The 26,488-nt window shown below is 38.6% G+C and overlaps 1 protein-coding gene across 1 annotated transcript in view; it reads left to right on the top strand.

Moving 5' to 3' along the window:
• The window catches only part of CEMIP2 (cell migration inducing hyaluronidase 2), a 77,124-nt gene that overhangs the window by 18,688 nt on the left and 31,948 nt on the right, over positions 1 to 26,488 (top strand). Inside the window, exons 3-12 of the mRNA XM_090274171.1 lie at positions 2,990 to 3,130; positions 3,734 to 4,295; positions 9,986 to 10,155; positions 12,628 to 12,816; positions 16,263 to 16,432; positions 17,929 to 18,141; positions 18,485 to 18,690; positions 18,830 to 18,899; positions 22,719 to 22,847; positions 25,398 to 25,486. Coding sequence (XP_090130297.1) covers positions 2,990 to 3,130; positions 3,734 to 4,295; positions 9,986 to 10,155; positions 12,628 to 12,816; positions 16,263 to 16,432; positions 17,929 to 18,141; positions 18,485 to 18,690; positions 18,830 to 18,899; positions 22,719 to 22,847; positions 25,398 to 25,486 — 1,939 coding nt within the window. The remainder of the gene's footprint in view (positions 1 to 2,989; positions 3,131 to 3,733; positions 4,296 to 9,985; positions 10,156 to 12,627; positions 12,817 to 16,262; positions 16,433 to 17,928; positions 18,142 to 18,484; positions 18,691 to 18,829; positions 18,900 to 22,718; positions 22,848 to 25,397; positions 25,487 to 26,488) is intronic.

The following is a 26,488-nucleotide window of genomic DNA, read 5'->3' as shown; positions in this document are numbered from 1 at the left end:
GATATTCATATCAACAGCTTTCTGGGTCATGCCAGTAGACCATGTTATGAACTCGTAATGTTGCTTTTCATTGCACATAGCATTGACATTCTCTTCCCTTTTCTCCAGCAGAATAACCAAGCTCAGTTGCTATTGATTCATTCTTTCCAAGTAATTGGCAGTAAAGGGATGCTAGGTTAGTGGGAAATCGGAGCTGAAATCTGTGGCTTTAACTGATGTTTTCATATTCCATCTAAGAAGACATTGAATTGCTGACATGCTTCATTGAATCAACATTCTTTAGTTTCATTTTTGGCAGTATAAGTGCAGACTATCAGTGGAAAGATTTGGTATGCTGAAATATTTCAGGGTCAGCCTCACTGTGGTTATTGCTCTTATGTAACTTTGATAGTGCACCCACTGCTCCACAAATGGGTAGCCAGGAAGATGGGGCAGACTGAGCTATTTTTCAGTGCTTTCTGCAGACCACACATTTTCTCATTAAATATACTTTATTGGAAGGAAACAACTTGGAGTTTTGGGTGATGGTTCTATTGAAAAATGCCCTCCCAGGGAACAGTTATAAACAATAAAGGGGAATTCTGTAACTATTGTATCAATAGTAGACTCTAGGTGTTAAAAGACTGGATTTCCTTCTCCATAGTTGAGTACAGTGCTTGTTACATGAGGCATACATTTGCTTCTGATACAACACTATGGAGAATTCCAGCTAGATGTTTTACGGCAAGAGAAGGATCTAGAAGACAAGTTCAAGAAGTCCTCAGTATTAAGTCAGAAAAAATTTAAGAAATTTCTTGTTTCTTTGATGGGAAGGAAAGTTTAGGGATTATTCTTAGTATAATAGTGATTGATGATCACTGATTTATCAGAATTAAATAACAATGATTATGGAGCTACTATGAGAAAAATTAATTCCGTGAAATAATTTTCAGGGTCTTAACTAATGGGACTAATTTTAACTGCAGTAGTTACTATCACCTCAAAGAGAAAGTGTAAGCCTAGGGCAACATGAGTGCTTAGAAATGAGATGTTTGTATACCTGAAACCTATATAATTTTATTAACCAGTGTCACTCCAATAAATTCAATAAAGTAAAAGAAATAAGATGTTTGCATTAATGTTACACAAGTTCAAAATGAGGAATCAAAATTTTCTTTCTATAAAAAATGATATCTTTGTGCTGCACCCAGTTTCTTTACTTTTGCTCATGTTATTTCCCAGTGTGTACCTTCCACCTTCATATGATTGATTCCAAATCATATCTTGCACATTCTGTAACTTATTTCATTGAAGCTGCCTTAGGTACTGCCACCCCACCCCTCCTTTCTCTGAGCTCTTTCACATCTAAAGTAACTACGACATTGTTAAATACTTAAGTATTTCATACATTGTGGCTTTTTCTCCCAGGCTTGGAAGGTTGTGGGCTCATTGCTCTCTCTCTCTAGTTGTTAAAAATAGAGCAGCCACTATGGAAAACAGTATGGAATTTCTTCAAAAAACTACAAATGGAACTGTCTTTTGATCCAGCGATTCCACTGCTAAGATTATACCTGAAGAATCCTGAAACACCAAGTCAGAAGAACCTATGCACCCCTATGTTCATAGCAGCGCTATTTACAATAGCCAAGTGCTAGAAACAGCCTAAGTGCCCATCAGTGGATGAGTGGATCAAAAAACTGTGGTACATTTACACGATGGAGTACTATGTAGCAGAAAGAAAGAAGGAACTCCTTCCTTTTGCGAGAACATGGATGGAACTGGAGACTATTATACTTAGTGAAATAAGTCAGGCAGTGAAAGACAAATACCATATGATCTCACCTAATGCAGGAACCTAATGAACAAAACAAACAAGCAAAATAGAACCAGAGGCATGGAGACAAGGAATCAGACAGACAGTGACCAGAGCGGGTGGGGAGGAGAAAAAGGGGGGAAAGAAGAGGAAGGGTCTAGTCAAGGAACTAGTATAATGACCCATGGACATGGACAACAGGGTGGGGATTGATTGTGGGAGATGGGGGGAGGTGGACGGGGCAGAGGAGAGCAAAAGGGGGAAAATGGGACAACTGTAATAGAACAACAATAAAATTTAAAGAAATATATATAAATCTTACAGTATCTAGTATACAGTTGACAAATTTATCCTGAATAAATATTAATACTTGGTCATAGTTGATCTAACTTGGTATGACCCCACGCCTCAAATTGTAGCAGAAACCAAAGGTCTCATGCATTAAATAGCTGTGGCAATACAGAATACTTTTATATTTTCATCACCAACTATTCAAGAAACAATTTCTAATTATAGTAAAGGGTCACTGCATGTAAAGTAACCCTCATTTCTTAAAGGGGAACTTCCATATCACTCAACAAGTTGAGTAATCTTGGGTTGGCTTCTCCTATCTGTGGTTATATCTTTGAAAAGAGAAGTCATGTCTTTTGGCTATTTGCTTCTTGCAGTTTTGTTGAGTAGTGATATTTATCAGCTACTGACTTTGGAGTAGAAGAGGTGCTGTTATCTCCTTCTAATGATTCATTTGCACAGGAAAGAACTTGGGAAGACCTAATATACATATTGCTTAGCAGTTTCCCTTTTTTATTGACTAGTATGTTTGTAAACATATTTTCTTTTCTAAAACAACTTTCTAGTGTGGGTTCAAGGACAGTTCACAGTTTTGCCTCTCACTGTGAATTTATTTCCAGACTAGATGATTCATGGGAATTCCATTTTCACCTCGTGGAGTTTGACCTGAACTAAATGGTAGCAACTTAGTTTTGTGGTGAAATCTTTTCTGTGTGGAGGAAGTAAAGGATTTGACATCTCTGCTGAATAGGAAGGGGTGGGATTTCCATCCTTAGGGCAGGAAATGAAAATATGTCAGCCCATTAGTTGCAGATTGTAATAAATGATGGTAGTGCTTGGATTCGGCTAAAGGTATCCTTGCATTTTGTTGGGTTAATAGGATATTGATGTTGCATTGTCTTCCAGAGAATTGTCCAGATCAGAACCCTCGTCTCAGGAACTGGGATCCAGGACAAGATTCTGCAAAGCAAGTTGTTATCAAGGAGGGAGATATGTTCCGTCTGACCTCAGATGTCACAGTGAATTCTATAGTCATTCAGGATGGAGGTAAGTAATGGTCCCTGTCTATGGGAACCGCAAGCTTGCTCTTTACTATGGGGACACATTGATGTTCTTTCTGTAGAAGACTATTCTTAGTCTTTAGGATGTGTTATCACTCCAACAACAGAAACATGAGAAGTTCCTAAGGTAGAAACACAGAATTCAAGAGCTAGAGGGCATTAGAAATCACACAAGTTGACACCCTTGATTTATAGAAAAAGAAACAGTTCCAGAATGTGATTTCTCATAGCCAAATCTTTGTTACAGCTGTGGAGAGAGATGAGAAAATTAACATGGTTAACATGTAAAAATGAGATTCAGGTTTGTAGGCTTATAGATACTTTTCTGGAAATGATTTATCTCTAAGGAGAATGGATTCATGTTCATGTGCATGGGCATTTTTAGTGTGTTGAGATATGAGCTCTTCATTTCGTCCTTTACTATGTTTGAAAACAGGTTTAATTTTCTAAGGAGACTCTTAGTAAATTCTTTATTCCCAACTTAATTGCAGAGTGTTCCTCCCCCCACACCATTTAAGGTGAAATCTGTTTCTCTGTGTGTCAGAAAGATGTTACAGTAGTGGACTGACACTAGTGTTGTTCTCTGCAGGACTGCTTGTATTTGGGGACGATAAAGATGGATCCAGAAATATTACTTTGAGGACTCATTACATCCTGATCAAGGATGGTGGGGCGCTTCATATTGGAGCAGAAAAATGCCGCTATAAATCCAAAGCGACAATTGCCTTGTACGGCAAGTCAGATGAAGGTGAAAGTATGCCAACATTTGGCCAAAAATTTATTGGTGTGGAAGCTGGTGGGACACTGGAATTACACGGGGCACAGAAGACATCGTGGACATTGTTGGTGAGGACTCTGCATTCCTCAGGCTTGACCTATGGCTCCTATGCCTATGAAAAGGACTTTTTAAGGGGCCTCAATGTGAGGGTCATTGACCAAGACACGGCCAGAATTTTGGACAATGATAGGTTTGATACCCACGAATACCACAATGAGAGCAGACGACTTCAGGAATTTCTGAGAGTCCAGGATCCAGGACGAATTGTTGCTATAGCTGTGGGAGATTCAGCAGCCAAAAGCCTATTACAGGGAACCATACAAATGATCCAGGACCGGTTGGGAAGTAAGCTGATCCAAGGACTGGGCTACAGGTGGGCACATTGAATACTCTCTTTCCCAGCTGTGTCAGAGTCTCCGTTTGTGTGAGAGGAGAGCGAGGGTTGAGAAGGACACACAACCACCACAGCCAACTTGAGGTCAGAATGGCCACGACCATTTGGAGGTCTGGTTGTCTCTTGCTTTGAAACACAGGACTGGAGGAGAGGATACTGTTTACAAAAGCTCTTTTCTTGGTTTTGGTTTATGAAGCATTTTGTGAACAGTAGTGTCAGGGTTGTAAAAAGAACAAGAGATGTACTGAAAAAAGCAATTTAAGAACAATTTGCTTTCCTCTTTCATAACCTTCTGAAGTGTGTCATGAAACTCAGGTTAATTGAGGCAACTTAGGAGTTGAAAGGTTAGGGCCCGGTGCTGTGCTGAGGCGTGTAAGTTGTCTTAAAAGCCGGAGGGGGTGGAACATGCACAGTTCCCTTTTTTTTTAAAATTGGAATCCTTGGCATGCTAATTTGGGTCTCCTGGTTTGATAGAAGCAGGTCTGTGGAGGCCTGGTGAGAGGAAGGAACAAGGAGGAGGGCTAGGAAGTTCATCCAGATAGTAGGAATCATTTCTTCTATTTATGGTTCTTGTGCCACATCCTAGTTAGTCAGGATTCCCTAATGCAGCCCTGAGCTGGCTCAACATTTAATTCAAAAAACAGAAGTTACAATTCTGCTTATGTTCTTTGTAACATCAGGGAGTATTTGCAATGAAAAGTAAGAGGATTTCAAAATTCACATGTTGAAATGATCTAGTTATTTTATTTTTATTTTTTTGATGGTTGGTTGATCTAGTCATTATTTTGTTTCTTGGAAATCTGGTTGTTGGACTGCAATATTATCTACAGAAATTTGGAGAAAGATGAGTGAGTAGAGAAAAAGGATTTGTAATGTTTTAAAAATGCTTTTTATTCACTCAGGGGATATTTAAGAGGGGCTGAGAGCTGGGTACCTGTAGATGCTTAGATGAAGTGGTACTGTCTCAGAGCCTTAGTTTAATATGCTGGATAAACAGGGACCTAAATAGATGAGGATAGACAATAAAGCATTTGCTGCATCTGCAGGCTGTAATGAGAGCATAGTAGAAGGAAGCCCTGCATTGGCCTGGGTTTGTCGGCAGGGTATTCCCAAAGGTGAGGATGTTTAGGAGTGTGCTGTCTAGGCAGTGGAATGGAGGTCTTTACAGATGGGGTATAGCCTGTGCAAAACCTCAGATGTGTTTCCTTTAAACTTTTATTAAATATAACACACATACAGAAAAGTGCTAGCAACAAGAATGCAGAGTTTAATGACTTAGCACAATGTGATATCTGGCTAGCTACCACCTGGTTCAAGAGGCAGAACTTTGCCAGTGGCCCAGAGGCCCAAACTCCTCCCCTTCCTTTTCACGGATCACTCCTTCCACTCACCAAACGTAACCACTCTCCTGATTTTGTGGAGAATACTAAAGGTGAGGGTTGCTTGTTTTTAACTTCATGTAAATGAGGGGAAACAAAATATCACATTTTGTGTGGTTGCTTTGCTCGACTCTGTTGTTGAGTGCCATTGATGCTGTTGCCTGTAATGCTGGCTCATTTTCATTGCTGTTCATTTTCTACTGTATGTTTATGCCACGAGGTACTCACTGCGGGATATCTGGTTGGTTTTCCAGTCTGGACTTCTGTTACAATGCGTGCTTCTCTGAACGTTCTTTTATCAGTCTGTTGATGCACATGTGTACATATTTCTGTGGTTCATAGACCTAGGAGGGAAGCATGGTCTTTTCAAAGGTAGGCTCCTACTTTGTTTCATTGTCCAGTAATACCAGGGGTTACAACTTTTGTTTCTTTATGTCATTATTGTTCTAGACTTGTGTGATCATTAGCTATGAATATTTTTGAATATTTTGTTTGACCTTTTTTGGGCGGGCGGGATGTGTTACAGTCTACTGGTTTCTAAATTCCCTTTAAAATATGGCTGCTGATTTGATGGAGGAATTAGGGTTGTGATCCTTTGCCAGTATTCCACTGCTTTGACATTATCTCCAGTGTACATAAACATACCCCTTTGAAGATAATATTCTGATGTGTTGGAATTTCCCTCAAGTGGAGGAGGGAAGTAGGAGTGTTTTGGAGATAGTGTCAATAGAATACAACATTGTTTTATAGTTGCTGAGGCAGTCCTGGTAAATAAAGGAAGGCTCTGACATTTTTCCTCCTTGCCTCACTCACAGGAATTAGTAAATTGAGACATTTCTTCATTTGATCCTTTCTGCTGTGTCAAGGAATATAAATAGAGCTATAGAGCATTGTCAGCCAAAGAGTAGCTAAATGCAAGCAGGGGCGGGTGTGGAATTTGTAAGGACGTAGGCATGCTTTGGTTAACTTTTATCTGTGACTATCCAGCCATCTGTCTGGCCTAGATTACATTTGGTGTATGTTTTTCCTCTGAGGGAAAGAAGTTGGCGTTTTTCTTTTCATGCAGGAGTCTTAAGGCAAAATTTCTGATTTTTTGTCTTTGTTCTTTTAAAAATTTTATTATTGTTTTTTGGCAACAAGCTTAAGAAATTCCTTGGGAGGTTCATCACAGAAATAAAATGGCATTTTTCAAACACATTGCTTTTAACAAATAGACATAGAGCATGTGAATCTGTTGGATAGTAATTCTACAGCTGAAAGAATGTTAGGAAATGGACTTCTGGCCAAGATGGAGGCGTAGGTAGACATACTTCGCCTCCTTGCACAACCAAAGAAGGATCACAACTAACTTCAAAACAAAAAACAACCAGAACTGCTAGAAAATCAAACTGTATGGAAGTCTGACAACCAAGGATTTAAAGAAGAAATATTCATCCAGACGGGTGGGGAGGACACGGTGTGGCGGTGGCAAGGCGGCGAGGCAGCAGTGGCAGCTGGCAGAAAGGGTGGTACCACATTCATGTGTGGTAGATAAAAGCCGGGAGGGACACCTGAGGAGTGATCTCAGCCACAGGCTGGACCATGCAGCCCATGATTCCAGCACTGGGAAAATAAAGCCTCTTAGTTTCTAGCTATGAAAACCATTGGCAGCTGGGGCAGCCGAAGAAACTGCCTGTCTCTCAGGAGAGTCCATTTAGAAAATATACAAGCCCATCAACTCTGGGAACCACCACCGGAGCAGCAGCTAGAGGGGCTTGTCACATGCGAGAAGTGGGTGAAGTGACTGGAAAAGGGCAGGTGCCAAGCAAGTGACATTGTTTCCTCTCTGACCCCTCTCCCCACATACAGCACCACAAAGTGGTGAAATGGGGCGCCCAGCACTGGTGAATACCTAAGACTCCACTCCTAACAACGTAACAGGTGCACCCAGACAGGGAGTCAAATCAGCTTTACCTAACACAGAGAAACAAACACAGGGAGGCTGCCAAAGTGAGGAGACAAAGAAATATGATCCAAATGAAAGAGCAGATCAAAACTCCAGAAAAAGAACTGAGCTAAATGGAGATAGCCAACCTATCAGATGCAGAGTTCAAAACACTGGTGATAAGGATACTCGGAGAACTCATTGAGTATGGCAAATGTATAAGGGAAGAAATGAAGTCTACACTGAGTGAAATAAAGAAAAATCCACAGGGAATCAATATTGAAGGGAAGGAGGCTGGGGTGCAAATCAATGAATTGGAACATAAGAAAGAAATAAACAGTTAACTGGTACAGGCTGAAGAAATGAGAATTCAAAAAAGGCGAGGAGAGAATAAGACTCTGGGACATCTCCAAAAGTGCCACCATCCGAATTATGGGGATGCCGGAAGGAGAAGGGGAGGAGTAAGAAACTGAAAACTTATTTGAAAACATAATGAAAGAAAACTTCTCTAATTTGGTGAAGGAAATAGACATACAAGTCCAGGAAGCACAGAGTTCCAAACAAGTTGGACCCAAAGGTGACCACACCAAGACACATCATAATAAAAATGTCAAAGGCTAGAGATACAGAGAGAATCTTAAAAGCAGCAAGAGAAAAGCAGTCACCTACAAAGGAATTCCCATAAGACTATCAACTGATTTCTCAAAAGAAATTTTGCAGGCAGGAAGGGACTGGCAAGAAGTATTATTCAATGTGATGAAAAGCAAGGACCTACAACCAAGATTCCTCTATCCAGCAAAGCTATCATTTAGAATGAAAGGGCAGATAAAGTTCTTCCTAGACAAGGTAAAGCTAAAGGAGTTCATCATCCCCAAGCCATTATATGAAATGTTAAAGAGATTTATTTAAAAAAAAGATCGACACTCTGAACAGTAAAAAGGCAACAAATTCACAGTTATCGACAACTGAATCTAAAAAACAAAAACAAACTAAGCAAACAACTAGAAGAGGAACAGAACCATAGATATGGAGACCATATGGAGGGTTATCAGGGGAAGCATGGGGAAAAGGGTACAGGGATTAAGAAGCATAATTGATAGGTACAAAATAAGGTGTGTGTGTTAAGAATAGTAAAGAAATGGAGAAGCCAAAGAACTTAAATGAATGACCCTTGGACATGAACTAAGTGGGGGGTATTGCTGGAGGGAAAGGAGGTACTGGGTGGAGGAGGGCAAAGGGAAAAAAATTGGGTGAACTGTAATGGCATAATCAATAAAATATACTTTTAAAAAAAGTTAAGAAATGATTAACCCAGAGGTTCTCAGCTTTACTTGTACTCCTGAGATTTTAAAAATCCTATACCCAGGGCCTACCCTGGATCACTTACTTAAGGATCTGGGAAGGTAGTGATAACTAGTGCTCTATGCCCTGACCTCTAACTCAGGTTTTTAGTGTAGTCCCCAGACCAGAAAGCCAGCCTCAGTGTCAGCTGGGAACTTGTTAGAAATGCAAATTCTCTGGCGCTGTTTCAAAGAGGGGGTGCAGCCCAGCAATCTACTTTACGAGCCTTCCAGGTGATTTTGATATCTACTGACCTTGGAGAACCACCACTGTGACTCAGTGGTTCTCAAGTGTGACTGCACATTCAGATCACCCGAGGAGCGGTAAAAATTTGCTAATGCCAGGCCCCACCTGTAGAACTGGTGACTGCATTGGTCTGGGCTGGATCTGAGCATAGATACGTTCTGAAAGCTCCCCATGTGACTCTGTTATGCAGTTAGATTGGAAAACATTGCAAAGAGGGGAGTCGCAAAAATAAAGTTTGAAAAGAAGGAAAAATAAGTGGGTTTGTGGCCTGATGGTGGTGAATAAAATGGGTGTGTATTGACGAAGGAAGTCAGTGATTAATTGAAGTCACAGTCGTCAGTGTTTCACTTGTTACAGAGCTGGACAAAGAGGGATTTAAAATCCAGGTGCGCCCTGACTGGTGTGGGTCAGTGGATTGGGCGTCGTTCTGCCAAACGAAAGGTGGTTGGTTCCTTCTTCGTCAGGGCACATGCCTGGCCAGGTCCCCAGTTGGGGGCGTGAGAGAGGTAACTGATCGATGTTTCTCTCTTTCTCCCTTTCCCTCTCAATAAAAATAAATAAATAAATGAGAAATAAGAAAAAAATTAGGTGCATTTCCTTCTGTGATGTGACTTACTGCAGTCAACGTTTGGACTTGGAACCTCATAAGGAAAAAAGGTGGAGGGACTGACAAAGAATGAAAGCTGAGAATTAGGCAGCACTTAACCTAACATCTGTGCCAGGGATCTGGGTGAGTACCTTGGCAAATGATCAAATACACATGCTCTTTTTCCTTTCAGGCAAGCTTGGGCTTTGGTTGGTGTCATTGACGGTGGGAGTACTTCTTGCAATGAATCTGTGAGAAACTATGAAAACCATAGTAGTGGAGGAAAAGCTCTTGCCCAGAGGGAATTTTATACTGTGGATGGTCAGAAGTTTGCTGTGACAGCTTATAGTGAATGGATTGAAGGTAGGCAAGCACGGTTTATATTCTTGTACGGCATTGGTAAGTATAGTGACAGATTTTATATTGTATTCAAATGATATTCCAGTTAGATTTCTCAACTGGTTGAAGTTAAAACCTATAGTTTCCCTACCGTGCATGATCTTTTAGACTCAAGGGTTCTTTCTGGACTAGGGAATGATATACTATTTTAGATTGGGCCCCACCAACTGGACTTTGTATAGTGTGGCTAACTAGTGAAAATAGATTTGTTTCCTGGATGTGATATGATGAGCTGTCTTTGGTTATGCTCTGTGACAGTGAATGTGATCTTGTACTTTGCATCTTCTCTTTTATGTAGCTATATCAGCAAATTTGGTTTGCTACACAAACCAACTGCTCGTTTTCTTAGCAATTTCCCTCCGATGATCCAGCTAATACCAACTGAAAAGGAAAGTACAAAGTAAAAATTAATCTTTAATCCTACCATTCAGAGATAATTATTTTGTTATGAATAATTAATATATTTTATCTTATGTTTCTACTCCTGATGTTCATTTTCGTTTTACCCTGTTTTTCTCTTTAAATAACATATTGTAAAAGTATCTCGTGTCTTTACATTTTCTTCAATATATTTTAAATTACAATCCACCTTTCAGAAGAGCTATAATTTGTTCAAATAATGCCTAGCCCTGGGTGTATAATGATGTTCACTGTATAGTTTTTTTACTTACCCACTTGGCTGCCAGATTTTTGGCTTCAGGTATGGATTGGCAGCCTCCCATCTGTGCTTGCCCAACACCCTTTATCCCCCAAGCAAATGTGAAATGACTAAGAGGTGCTTTCTTATATCTCTGATTATCTAGAAGGGCTTAATGTAGACTTGGTTCATACCTCTGTTTTTAGAAGCAATGTAGCAAAGTGTTTACTAAATGGATTTCAGGAGACAGAATGCCTGGGCTCATATCCCAGCTCTTTCACTTAATCTGTGATGGTGGGCATGCACCTTTAACTTCCTAACCCTTAGTTTTCTCATCTGGTAATAGAAACTACCATAGGGCTGCTATGAGCATCAAATGTGAAGAATATGAAGGTTTTTTTTTTTTTTTTTTTTTTTTTAGCATAGTATATATATAGTGAGCACTGAATAAATGTTACCTATTTTAATGATGATGCAAACATGACTTGGGTTACAGTGGTGTATTTTGTATGGTAATTAAAGAGAGACTTCTGCTTTAAAACAAAAAGATAATTAGAGTTCCTGTTATGAAACAGACTTTCACATGTTGCCTCTAAGCAACTTTTTGGGTTTGGAGTGAGGAGATGGTACTATTATGGATGAGGAAGCTGGAATAAAGCCTCAGCTTTCTGCCTCAAAGAGCACTGCTTTTTCTATCACACCATGGTTGCCTCTGGCAAAAAGCATAAGTGGGTGAAAAACATTTTGTAGTAGGAATTTGTATGAAAAGTTTAGTACAGCTGCCCCCAGCAAGATTCCAGGCAAAAAGTAATTACTGACAAACCTCGAGTCAACACTTCCTTTATGGGAAATTTTGTTTTCATTTCCACATTACTGATGACCACTCATTTCTGGAGAAGGGTACAGTCTAGCTGTCTATCATAAGATATTGTTTGTGTCCCATGTTCTCAATGACTCTTACTTTCTGGAAGAGGTGGCAGTTCTTTTCAGGAAGCAGGGAGGATGAACTTGTTTCCTTTCATACTTCCAATTCAGTAGGGCTAATAGATAATCTTAGGCAGAGTTTTTTTCTAAAGCCAGAGAAAAAGTGAGGAATAACTGAATAATACAGATCTTTCCCATTCTAACCTTCTGGATTTAAAAAAACAACAATAATAAAAAACAGACAAGTTCTAACAATTATTTAACCCAAAACCAAACATATTTATCTAGTTTTTTAAAAACATTTTTGCTTAAAATTATCCTTGTCATCTTTATAAAAGCATTATTGAAATTTATATGAAATTTTAATGAAAAAATTAAGGTTTGGTGTTCTTTTTTATATATATATATTTTTTGCGGGGGTGATAACAACGTGAAATTTTGGGTAGTGATTGTTGCTGCCACGAGGTTTTTATTACCTTTGTTCTTAACCTGTTTGTTTTGATTCTTGGGAAGGGAGAATAATCTAGAGGTTAAGAACTTGGGCTCTGGAATTAGATTAGCATTCAGTTATGGGCTCTACCTTTTTCAAACTCTGCCTCTTTTTCAAACAGGCTCTACCTGTTATTCAAACCCATGACCTTTGCTTTCTTCATATCTAATACATATAGTTCCTGTCTCTCACAGTTGTTTTGATGAAAGGTTATTATGTGTGGGAAGTCCCAACAAATTAGTATCTACAGTGACTTCCACATGGTTACCGTTAGTAAAAGCTTGCTGACATGTTTATCTTAACTGTTGCCTTGTTAATCATGAGAGGATTGATAATAGGAAAAAAATTCCTGCTAATACATCATTTTCTTGTTTTTTTGGTTTAGGTGTTTCTCTTTCAGGTTTTCGGGTAGAAGTCGTGGATGGAGTGAAGCTTCATCTGCTGGATGATGTTAGTAGCTGGAAACCCGGGGACCAGATTGTGGTTGCGAGCACAGACTATTCCATGTACCAGGCAGAAGAGTTCATGCTTCTCCCTTGTCCTGAGTGCAGCCGTTTCCAGGTCAAAGTCAAAGGTATCAGACTGCTCAGAATGCTTTTTGGGAAACACTCTTTTCCTGGGATTTGATTTGTGAAGTTGTATTTTTCTCTCTTCACCACCACAACCACCACCACCACCACCACCACCCCCCCCGCCCCCATCTCATGCCTGTTTCTTTTTTTAATAAAAGAGGCACAATTGGTGGATCGATTGTTTTCCAAGGTTCTTTCCACCTTCCTTTTAATTTTCTACTGTCAAATACTAGTAAATCTAACTATTCAACTAGATTTATTTTTTAATTGAAGTTTTGTCTTCTGAATTAAAAAAAAAAATTCCATGGTTTTTGAGTGCCTACTTCTTTGGCAAAAAGTAGATCTTACTAATATTTAAAATGGAACCAGAAAAGTATTTCAATAAGGCTACATTTCCTATATAATCTTGAATAATGTATCTTTTGAGGGAGAGTAGTGCACAATGAGAATCTTGCTATAAACTGTTTAGAAAGAATGGGTGACATGTATCAATTACTTATTGTTAGCCTGAAAATAGGCAAATCTTCTTCATGCATTGCCTCCGTTATGGACTTCATTGTGTATTTCACTCATAGTGCTTTCCTTGGTTTTGTACTCCAAATTACACATATATGGTACAAAACAAGAGCTTAGAGTACTATTTGATATGTACAGTACTCACTGTATGAGTAATTTAGAGCTTTGAAGTTTAAGGGAAAATTTTTTTGCTTAAAAAATTGGAATGATTGGCTCACTTGGCACTTTTTCTCTGTGCTTCAGTGTTGTACTTTTCCTTCCCGATAATTCAGGGCGTAAACAGAAAACAGGAAAACCCAGAAAACTACCATATCATCTGGCATTAATTTTATTTGGAAATTCCCACTCTTGTTAACAAGTCTATGTGTGATCATGAATCTCCATGATCTCAACTCCTTGATATACTTGTATTTTTTCCCTGAATTTATATAATAAAAACATCAGAGAGAAGCTTATTGTTAAAGTATTTCTAAATATCTAATTAAGGTGGGAATTTTTTAAAAATACATAGCAATATTAGAATAAGAAGAAGTAGGAAAGAAAAGATGGTAATTTCTGTACTATTCACGTGCACATGCAAATTTCTTTAGCTTTGAAGTAGAACAAAAACAAATGGACACTCTGTTATCAACATCCATAAAACCATTAGTTTTTCTGGGCTAACGCACATTTGGCTCTGCATTTGTCCTCAGGGGAGTGGAACAAGAGAGGGAGAATATGGATTCTTTTTTTTTCCCCCCAGTATATTTTATTGATTATGTTGTTAAAGTAGTTCCAATTTTTTCCCCTTCGTTCCCCTCTGCCCAGTACCCCGCTTCCCTCCAGCAATCCCACTCCCTTACTTCATGTCCATGGTTCATGCATATAAGTTCTTCGGCTTCACCCTTTCCTATATTATTCTTAATATCCCCCTGCCTATTTTGTACCAACCGATTATGCTTCTTAGTCCCTGCACCATTTCCCCATTTCTCCCCCTCCCCCTCCCAGCTGATAACCCTCCAAATGCTTCCCATACCTATGATTCTGTTCCTATTCTGGTTTGCTTAGTGGATTTTGTTTTTATTTTTTAGATTCAGTTGTTGATAGGTGTGAGTTTGTTGTAATTTTAGTGTTCATAGTTTTGAACTTCTTTTCCTTAAGTAAGTCCCTTTGACATTTCATATAATAATGGCTTGGTGATGATGAACTCCTTTAGCTTTACCTTGTCTGGGAAGCACTTCATCTGCTCTTCCATTCGAAATGATAGCTTTGCTGGATAGAGTAGTCCTGGTTGCAGGTTGCCTTTCATCACATTGAATACTGCTTGCCAGTCCCTTCCTGCCTGCAAAGTGTCCTCTGAGAAATCGGCTGATAGTCCTATAGGCACCCCCCCTGTAGGCAACTCTCAGCCTCTCTCTTGCTTCCCCCAGGACTCTGTCTTTCTCTTTCACTTTTGTCATCTCAATCATGATGCATCCTGGTGTGGTCCCCTCTGGGTCTAGCTTGCCCGGGACCCTCTGTGCTTCCTGGACCTGTATGTCCATCTCCTTTGCAAAATTTGGGAAGTTTTCCTCATTTTTTTCAATTCTTGCTTCCTCATTCTGCACTGGTTGATGGTTTTTTTCTTCCCTATGTTCCAAATCATTGATTTGAACCCCGGTTTCTTTCCATTCACCATTGGTTTTGTGTGAATTTTCCTTCGTTTCACTTAGCATAGCCTTCACTTCTCTTATGTGTCTGCCATACTCAAGCATATCTGTCAAGCCCATGAGCATCTTTATCACCAGTGTTTTGAATTCTGCATCTGTTATGTTGTCTATCTCCTCATCTATGAGGTTGGCTATCTCCTTGTCACTTAGTTCTCCCACTAGAACCTTTATCTGTTCCTCCTTTTGGGCCATACTTCTTTGTCTCCTCATCTTGACAGGCTCCTTTGTGTGTTTGCCTCTGTGTCTTAGGTAGAGCTGTTGTTCCTGTTACATCGTAAGGGGTGGAGCCTTAGGGATTTGTCAGTACAGGGCGGCCTGTTTCACCATGTGGTGGCGCTGTATGTGGGGGAGGGGTCCAAGAGGGAACAATGTTGCCTGCCCAGCACTCGTCCCTGTTACAGGCACCTCTTCCACTTCTGCACCAGACTAGTGCCCCTGTAGCTGCTGCCGTGGTCATCATTCCCAGACTGAGTAGGTCTGCGGATGTTCTAGGATGGTGGGGTCCTTTAAACAAGTGGACTCTGCTGAGACTGGCAGTTTCTCTCTCACCCCAACCCCCACTGGTCTGCACCGTAAGAAACAATGAGGCTTGATTTCCTCTAGTGCTGGGACTGTGAGGAGCTGGGAACGCTCCCCAGGTGTCCCTCCTGACTTTTTAAAATGTGTGACTGTGCTTTCCACTGGTTTGCTGCTGTTGTCGCTGCTGCCACCACCGCACCGCATCCTCTCCACCCCTGCTCCACCCCTGCTCCGCCCCTCCCACCTGTCTGGATCAGTATTTCTTCTTATATCTTTGTTTGCTGGACTTCCATGTAGTCTGATTTTCTGAAACTTCTGGTTGTTTCTAGTTTTGAGGTAGTTGTATTCCTTCTTAGTTGTGGAGGGAGACGCAGCATGTCTCTACACCTCCATCTTGACTGTAAGTCCGAGAATATGAATTCTTAAATAAATTCCAGATTATTGGTGCTAGTCAAGAGAGGATTGAGCTACTTCAAGGAGAAGCCATCTCTGATCATGGATTTGACAGTTGGTGGTAAGGGTTGAAGGCATTTCATAGGTGGTTTAACTAGATAATCTTTAATATCCCTACTTCCTAGGATTCTGTGATTCTGAGGCATTAAAGAATGGAAACATAATAAATTTTGATAATGTCTTGGGGTTACAGAATTCACATGATTGTCTTTTTTGATGTAAGTTCCATGTTTTCTTTGTTCTAATATTCTTCCCTTGCCCACATCCACCAGAAACCCCTCAGTTCCTGCACATGGGTGAGATCATAGATGGTGTAGACATGAGAGCTGAAGTTGGAATTCTCACCCGGAATGTTGCCATCCAAGGAGAAATGGAAGACTCATGCTATGGTGGAAACCAGTGCCAATTCTTTGATTATGATACCTTTGGGGGACATATCATGGTAGGCAGAAGGATTTGATGAGTTCTTTGAAACCTTAGTTGCTATATATATTAGAAAAAACTTTATATAAAGTTTTGGAATGAGATCTACAAGGATGTTAAAAGAATCATATTTTATTTCTCTATCAAATGGCAAGGAACAAATTTTAGATAATTAAAGAATATTTGACTTCATTAGTTGATCTGGACTTCAGGTTAAGAAGAGTTGTCTTATGAAGAATAAAATCAATATACGGGGAAGAACCAATTATACAGAGAAAAAAAATAGTAATCTTGGTATAAAAGAATCAATTCGTTCTTTTTAAAACACGATTAAGCAGTATACACATACAAAATATGTTTCCGTAAAAAAGATATACAGTATATATTTAAAAAATATTTTATCTATTTATTTTTAGAGAGAGGGGAACAGAGGGAGAAAGAGAGGAAGAAAAACATTTATGTGAGAGAGAAACATTGAGGGGTTGCTTCTTGTATGTGCCCCAATGGGACTGAACCCTCAACCCAGAGATGTGCCCTGAGTGGGAATTAAATTGGTGCTTTCATTTTGTAGGGTGATGCCCAACCGAGCCACACTGTTCTGGGCTGTAAAGCTATTTTTTATATGCAGGTTTTTATTCTGTAAAAGTATTTACTGCTTACTATGTGATAAGCTTTGCTCTGTGTACTAATTTATTGGACTTCTGGGCTGCATTTTGTCTACATGTGTTTTAAAATCAGTTTTTATGCAATGAGTGGGCAGTGCTTATTAGTAGCTATTCTGTTAAACTAATTTCTGAAATACTGGTCAGTGTTACTTCTTTGTTTTTAGTAGTATGATTGACAATCCAGTGTTTAAAAATCTTGAATGCCCTAATTATGGATCACGGGAGGTTTTAAAAAGAACTGAAGTAAACAATATTATGTGCTAACAAAAAATATTGGGGCAATTTAGAAATAACTATTTTTCAAATTGTAGTGGAAGTTATGGAAATTAAATACCAAGATAAAACTGGAACTGACTGAAGTATTTGAACAAATCAAAACACAGAGAAATTTTTTCTGCAGCTTTCCTGTTTACATTTCCTCATTTTCTTTGCTCCTGTTTCTTTTTTAATTTATTGTTTTACGTTTGTTTTTGTTTTTGAGAGAGAAAGAGAAACATCGATTTGTTGTTCCACTTATTTATACATTCATTGGTTGTTTCTTGTATGTGCCCTAATTAGGGATCAAATTTGCAATCTTGGCTTGTGGGGACAATGCTGTAACAAACTGAGCTACCCAGCCAGGATCATATCTTTTTGTCTTAGTGAGATGCCATTTCTATAGCTCTTTAAAGGAATCACTTATGTAAAGGAGCATTTGCTAAATTATTAACAGGGGATTGGGAAGATAGGATTCAAAAGACAGTAAGTGTTTTAATATGTATCCTCCTTCAGACATTTTCTAGTAAAACTATATTTTGCTACTGCCCTATAATGAAAGATATCATTTGATTTTGGTTACCATGTCTTATAGATAAGGAAAAATTTTACTTCAGTCCATCTTTCTTATGTGGAATTGAAACACATGGGTCAGCAGCAGCAGCTGGGACGGTATCCTGTTCATTTTCATCTGTGTGGAGACGTGGATTCTAAAGGAGGGTACAGACACAGAACCTCTGTGGATGGACTGTCTATTCATCACAGCTTCTCCCGGTGCATCACTGTGCATGGGACAGATGGCTTGCTGGTAAGCAGCCTCGCGTTATGTTGGTGCATATTATTGAAGCAGTCACGTCTCCTTAAATCTCATGACTTCTCAATTTTATAAAAGTGAGGCTTGCACCACGTGCCTTACTCTGTCCTGGTTCTACTGAGAATTCTGTTTTTCTATGTGAAGGAAGCCTACGTTTTTAGCTACCCAAATTATTCTCTTAAGAGTTCAATAAAACCTGACATTTGGCTTTGCCTCTTCAGATAAGATTAAAAGTCCTTTTTGCATTTGTACCCAGCATGCTATACTGAATAGCACTTGTTATTTAAACCACAATCAATCTTGTTACCGATGACATTATATACTTGTATTTCTGCAGATAAAAGACACCATTGGGTTTGACACACTAGGTCATTGTTTCTTTTTGGAAGACGGTGTTGAACAGAGAAATACTTTGTTCCACAATCTGGGACTCCTCACCAAGCCAGGCACCCTCCTCCCCACTGACAGGAATAACTCCATGTGCATCACAATGCGAGAAAAAGTGTTTGGGAATTACATCCCTGTGCCTGCCACTGACTGCATGTGAGTAATCGGCAGAGAGAAAAACTCATGCGTGACGGTTAAGGCCTTTGACTGCTGGGGAAGAGGTCTTGGGGGAAGTTTATAGTGGGCAGGATTTTTCATGATGAGTATTTAAATCACCTTAAAAAATGCCTTGCAGGGCTGTTTCAACTTTCTGGATTGCTCATCCCAACAATAATCTGATTAATAATGCAGCTGCAGGCTCACAGGTAAATAATGCTGAAGCATTTTTTGTTTTTTAAATTCATGTTTATAAATGATCTCGTATTTGGCCATTACGTTGCAGATGTAATATAATGTGTGGCAGTCTCTCCAGTGTTATATTGTTTTCTGGTACATCCTGTGTAGTTGAGAATATGATGTGGTTGAGATTCTTTTTCCGTTTCTTCTAAATCATTTGTGCCAGCTCTTACCTTTCTGCAATGACCCCTTTAAGCCCGTAAGGCATCTTACCTTATCCCTAGCTCAGGATGTCTGATGTATCTCAACTCCCCTTTATCTCTGAACCTCCCCTGCATGTGGGGTCTCTGCCTCTCATGTATGCGGGGTTCTCATACATAATGTGTCTATTAAATTCAGTTATTTTTCTCTTGCTACTCTGTCTCATGTCTATTTGATTATTAGACCAGCCAGTAGAGCCTTGAGGGTAGAGGAAAGTTTGTTTCTCTCTCACAATAGCTACTAGTCATAATTAAAATACATAATAAAATATTTTAACTTTTTATAACATTAGATAAATTTTATAATGCTCCATTTTACTTTTTTTTCAGTAAAGCAATCAAGCTTTAGAAGAGTTTTTATATTTCACTGGATTCCTTATAATAAAAAAAATTTAAGTTGGTTTGAAATGTTCAGTAATTTCTACATCATGGGCCCTGGCCAGGTAGCTCAGTTGGTTAGCGTCATCCTGATATGCCAAGATTGTGGGTTCGATCCCTAGTCAGGGCACATACAAGAATCAACCAATGAATGCATAAATGATGGAACAGCAAATCAATATTTCTCTCTCCCTCTCTCTCTCTTCCCCCTTCCTCCCTCTTCCATTTCTGTCTCTCTGAAAATCAATAAATAAATAGTTAAAAAATAATTTCTATATCATGAATTTTATTGAGACATGTCATTTAAGTTTAACTTGTCTTTTTAAGTTTTCAACTTATTTAACAGGTGCCTTCCAAGTGAGTAATTGACAGAAACTGTATGTTGATATTAAATATCACATTGTAAAAATTAGGAAAAGACAGCCATAATAAAGATTAAATAAAGAATTGTGCAACTGTTCCAATAAAATGATCTTGTCAACATAAAAAGGAACTCATTCATGCCATTAGTGTCTCTGAGTATAGTAGGACAGATTCCAAATGGGGGAAAGAAGTTGGCTAATTTCTAGGGTCATTACATCATCTCCAGAATATAATTTTAGTGTGTGATATATAGTCTTTCTGGCTTCTCATATTTAAGTCAGGTGTGGCTCAGTAACCCTGATCATTTCAGTTTTTATGTTGATGAACAAAGGAAACTAGCTTTTCTTTATGGGAATGGATTATTTTGTATAATACTATGACAATTGTCACTCTGATCAAGGGGCTCATTTTTGTGTTAATCATATACACTTGACGATTTCATCTCCTTGATAAAGCAGCTAAACTCAATTGTGTGCCTTGAATTGTTTCACAAACATAATAACTTTAAAAAATAAATGAACTATTTTTGGATGGCAGAAATGTCTCTTGGATAAGCTTTGGGAAATTTACATTTATAATTGAGTGTGATTTAAGACTGCTAACTTATATAAAAATGAATATTTAAGACAGTATACTATTATGATTATATCTGTGCTGCAAGTGAGCTTTATAGCAATACCTAAATATTCATATTTCTACATCATGACTATTAAGATTTTAAAAAGGAAAGAAATACCCAGCAGTGTTTTTCAAGGTGAAGTAAAAGATTAGTTGAAGGGAGTATTTCTTTGAGATGAATAGAATACAGGCCTCTTAGGGTGATGGTAGAATTCACATCTGTGATTTTCCCTAAAAACATAAAACATAAAATTATTATTTGACAGGGTAGAGAACTGGACATTTAAACATGTCAGGTTTTCATTCATTTTTTCATCAAATACTTGTCAAAACCATATGAAGTTTGTGTGAGAGTTTCTAATTGGAAGATGAGTTTTTGGCTAAAGATGACCTAGAGACTGATAAGCAGTCTCACCCCAGGATCATTACTAGGAACAGCCAGAGCAGAGATTCTTTTCAGCTGTTTTTAAAAGTCATGGGTTGAAGATCAAAGCAAATTGCAAATAGTCCATGAAGAATGTAAGGTGAGGTTGCCAGAAACCCTTACTGGAGCTCATGTGGAAACATAATAAAAGCCTATCTTATGTGCATTCTTTTTCCTTTTTATTTTTTAAGTTCTTTTCTCTCTAGAAAAATCATTCCATTAAAGCTCATATTTTGGCAAGGGTTTTCCTCTCAAGGTCAGTCAAACCCTTTCTACTTGTACCCTTCCACTGCCTTTTACAAAGCTCCCTTTACTGTTGTGTCACCACAGTATTTAACAGGAAACAGCTGCTACGCCCTATTCCCTTTCCTACCCTCACCCCCAAACCCCACTGCACCCCGGAGGGCTTGCTGTGCCGTCAGTGTACAGGGCTATGGTGTGGAGCCTTTCCACAACCCTACATTTCCTCTTCCCTGGCCTGTTTTGTGCCCAAAAGAGGAGAGGTGATAAATACTTAAAAAAAAAATTTTTTTTTTAATATATTGATTTTAGGGGGAGGAAGGGTGGGATAGGAGGGGGGAGAGAGAGAAACATACATTGATTTGTGTATTCACTCTTGTATGCTTTCATTGGTTGCTGCTTGTAAGTGCCTTGACTAGGGACCAAACCTGCAACCTTGGCATATTGGGACAGCGCTCTAACCAACTGAGCTATCTGTCCAAGGTGGTAAATACATTTTTCAGAACAGTTTGTTTTAATACCCACCTATAAACTTATGGGAAGATGTTAAATGTTGCCTTCATTTGGGTGTGTAGGTACACATGCTTTTCATAATTCATTTTTCTTCTATGCTTCCAAAGGACTGTTTGTTACAGCTAACATAGTATTTACTGTATATATTATATTTTAGTTCTGTCTGCATTTCCCATTAAACTATGATTCTTTGAGAATAGTCTTACTGTATACTTGGCATATAGTGGGCACTAAATAAATAGTTGTCAGATTTGATTCAGTACCGTACTTTTTGGATTATAAGTTTCAACAACCTATTTAATCAAAGTTACATCATGTGAAGTTGCCCTTTACATTGGGCTGATTTTTAATTGAATCGTAAAATAAAAATATGTCACAGGGATTAAGAACATTTCATTTCAATTTTCATATCTTACTTTGAGTGTCAGAATATTTCAAACTGTTCTGCTCCTGTTAAGGTCAGTAATACTGAAATTGCATAGACAGGATCCAGACTGAGACAGCATCTTGATTCATGCGTGTGGTGTCTTTTTTTCACTTGGCAAAAATTTACCTTGGGACAGGAAGGGGATTGGAGTTGTTTGAAAGAAGTCAGTGAGCTCTGCATGTTAGCGGATAGCTCCTTAATAAGTATGACTCATCTATTGATCAGGTCTGGAGGTAAACACAAAAATCCCGTTATTTCTAAAAGGCTCTGCTGTCCTGGGCACATGGAAGGAAGGAAGGCTTGTTTGGTTCTAATTCTGCATGACTTATAATAACGGAAAAGTTATTTTGAAAATAAATTTTGCTGTCAGCCAATTATTTCTATCTTTTGTCTAATGCTGCAAATAAAATAAGATTTGCTTTTTTTTTTTTTTCCCAAAAGCATAGTACAACTGCTTTGAGGGTGCTGGATGAGTGTACAGCTTTTTATAGTCAATTCCTAACATGAAACAATGAATAGTTAGTGCTAAACAGATTAAATTTGTGAAGAGCTTAAGTTTATAAGGGTGTTTCATAGAGTGGCTTTATAAAAGGAGGCTTTTAATGATCTTACCTTTTAATTATAGGATGCTGGAATATGGTATTTATTTCACAAGGAACCTACTGGGGAATCCAGTGGATTGCAGCTCTTAACAAAACCAGAACTTACTCCATTGGGGATATTTTATAACAACAGGGTCCATTCAAGTTTTAAGGTGGGTTCCTAATTTTTAACAATCAGTACATACAATTTACAGGGTAAAGGATAGACTATTGTGATTACAACTGAGACAGGACAGTTTTAGGCAGCCCTTGTCATCAGAGAAAGTACTTTGTATCAAAAAAGCCGACTCCTAATCCTTCTAAATTAAAGATATATATACAGTTTTCTATTTATATATACACCAGGACTATACACTAACATACACATGCATATGTAATCTGAATAATACACAGGTATATATGCTAACACACATGCTCATTCATGCAATCAGAATAATTATAATAATGGACTTGATTCATGAGTCTTCATCCTCTTCCTCCCTTCCTCTTACCTTCTTTCCAATCTTTTAATATTATTATATGTTTCTAGGGTTGCACACATTAGATAATGTGCTCCTGAGGGTTATAAAGCATATTTTCTCCCTCAGTGCTGATGGAGTGTCCTGTGGGTATTTAATACTAATTATGTAAATAGTGAAATAGTGTTTAAAAATGTTTGACCTCAGTTAAAATGATACAGGTCAAGTAAACTGAAGGCCATGTAGGACCTCCAATTTCCATGGCGTTTGGCACTCCTCCCTCACCCCTCTTGGTGATAAATATATTGGATTATTTACCCTGATGTGATCCACATCAAAGTTCAATGAATCCTTTCCATTTATGATACTCAGAGGATCCTTTAAAAACCTGAGTGTTTTATAATTTGAAGAGCTTAGAATCACTTGATGAAGACTTGAGAAAGAAAAAAAACTTCACACAGAATCATGAATTTTTGTGAGCTGATGAATTGATTAATGGTAATTATTGAAAGTAACATTTCAAAGTGGAAATCTATAAAGTTTTTGGATTGTAAGTGATATAAAGAACCTCATTCTAATTAACTTTTTAGTGTCTTGTACCATGAGGACATGTAATTATCTACTCTATTAATAAGAATATTATATCTAAATAATGAGTGGGTGATTAGGTTTTAATTTGTTAAATTTGGGGCTATCTGTGATATTTTATAAGCCAAAGGAAGTTGAAACCTTGGAGCCCTCAGAGAGGGACCTGTCCTCTTGGCGTCGGTCGTAAATGCACAAACACTGATCTCTGTGGCTTTGGTTGCTCATGCCTCCCAAATCTAGTCCAGGTCAATCACAGCTGTGCAGCTGCTTATTGTGGACCATTTGGATGTCTCAGGGACACATAAATAAAATGTTTGAAACTAAGATCCTTATTTTTATCAGCAGAACCATTTCCATACATGTTTCAGTGAATGAAACCACAAGCCAGCTAATTGCCCAAACTAGAAATGCATGAACCTTTATAGCTCCCTCCCCTGCCCCTCCCCCTTAGATATTTTATTAACTACTGAGTGGTACAAATAGTACTTAGAAAGGAATTTTCACTCTGTCCTTTTTTTCTTGTTACTACTGCCACAGTCTAGGTCATCTTTAGTTTTCTTCTGAGTTACTGCCATGGTCTTCTGCTTGCTCTCTCTCTCTCTCTCTCTCTTTGGTTTTTCCCAATCTTTTCCATCTTGAAGGTGGAATATTCTTTCTTCAAAGGTAGTTGATTACATTACCTTTATTAGAAGTCCCATTGTCTTGACTCCAGCGTGTTGCCTCTGCATCATCTGACATTTGCTTCTTTCTCCTTCTTCCTTACCTTTCCTCCCTCTGTACATTTCCGGTCAGTCCATCGAAGATTTGTTGTTGTTGTTCTCAGATGTTCATGCCCTCTCTCATCTCCAGACTTTTTGTGCAGATGACTCTCTTGAATAGTTTTCCTCTGGGTTCTTTAGCTGCTTTCTGCCCACTCCCTGTCCTTTTGTGTGGTTAATTCCTCTCCATCCTTCACGTTTCAGCTTCAGAATGCCACTTCTTTTAGAACACATTCCCTGAATCCTCTCACTCCCACCCTCGCTGAAGTTCTCCTCATGGTGCCTTTCTTATGTGCTGCCAAAACATCATCTATCTCCTTTATCGTGTGCTTATTATACTGGATTATAATTGTTTTTAATTGTGTGTCTTCCTGCTAGTTTGTGTCAGTAACTGCAAAGCCTGGTTTTTTCATTAATGTATGCTTGGTGCCTACTGCAGGATAGGCACTACATAAATATTTGCCAACGACCAAATGAGTAGAATTATAAACATATCCAGGAGCCCTGGCCAGTATGGCTCAGTTGGTTGGAGTGTCATCCCTGTAGACCCAAAAGGTTGTGGTTTTGAGCCCTGGTCGGGGCATGGACAAGAAGGCAACCAATTGATGTTTCTCTCTCTCATCAATGTTTCTCTCTCTCTCTCTCTTTCTCTCTACCCCTCCCCACCCTCCTCTCTCTAAAAGCAATGAAAAAATGTCCTCAGGTGAGGATAAGAAAAAAAAAATGCAAGAAAGTGGTTATTTTCATGATACCTGTGCTTTGCTGTGTTTTCCTTCCTCCTCTTTCTTTCTTTTTTTTTTGTAGATGGAATAATATAAAATTTATTTTTCTGAATCATTATATTTATAGCTATAACTTGGGATTCATATTTATTCCAGTCCATTATTCTATTTTCCAGGCTGGCTTATTTATTGACAAAGGCATCAAAACAACCAATGCCAGTGCTGCTGACCCACGGGAATACCTCTGTCTGGATAACAGTGCAAGGTAGAACCAGTCCTTCTAAATCATACTCAAGCATGTCTTGCCAAAGCAAACCTCTGAGTTAAGCCATTGTGTTCTTTTCTCCAGAAACACATTTAAAATGAAGTTTTCAGAGTTTGTATGGAGGTTTTGGAAAGACATTTATTCTGCTGTCCTAGGTTCCTGTGGCTGAGCTTTTTAATGCTTTCCTCTTTTCACAGTTGTAAATGGATGTTAGAGTTGCAGAACAATAAAGAAAAGGAAAGCTATGTTAAATAAAAGGGGGTCCAAATATGATTTATTGAAATATAAGTTAAACTTAAATGTTTTTGTGTAATCCCTGAAAACAAAGACAAACAATTTATTGTGAGTGGTCAGAATGGAACATGGCATTAAGTCTGTTTCAAAGGGAAAGTTCTCGAACTTGATCAAGCTAGTCCTGGTTTAGTCATTTGTAGTCTCAGATTTCCATTGTAGCTCGGATCTATGTTACTCTTAGAACCACAGAATGCTGTCGGGATATGGATCAACCTTTCAACCAAGTTCTTTTACATGCTATATGAGAGCCAAAATAAATAAAATGTCTCCAATGGAAATATGGTTTTCTGAACCGTATGGCAACTTAAACTCATATTCAGTAAGAACTGTGCAGATGCTATTTTTTCATACTTTAGTTTGCTTGACCAACTTAAGATGTTGCGAGGGTCTGTTGATAGACGTGTCAGAAAAGGATGCCATACTGATTATTCGGAGCCACACTGTAGGTTAGTGAGGCAGTTTAGGCGTGAGGCAGGATCCTTGTGACACAGTAATAAGGAATGATATAAGGAGTAAACTGGGGAAAGTATACTTAGTAAAATTACTCATTGGGATTTCTTAAAGGTCAAGTTGAGCCTGAAATATTTTAAAGCAATTATTAGGCAGCACTTGAGTTGCTGCAAAACTGTGGACATTATTAAATAAAACAGAAGTTACTGTACACCTTATAGGTGAGCAAGATATGAAATGGAAAACTAGAGGAGATAA

The sequence above is a fragment of the Furipterus horrens genome, unplaced genomic scaffold (assembly GCF_987537825.1).
Source record: "Furipterus horrens unplaced genomic scaffold, mFurHor1.1.pri manual_scaffold_4, whole genome shotgun sequence".
In the NCBI taxonomy this organism is placed as follows: Eukaryota; Metazoa; Chordata; class Mammalia; order Chiroptera; family Furipteridae; genus Furipterus; species Furipterus horrens.
Note: the sequence above shows the minus strand (reverse complement) of the source record. Positions and strands in the feature narration are given on the sequence as shown.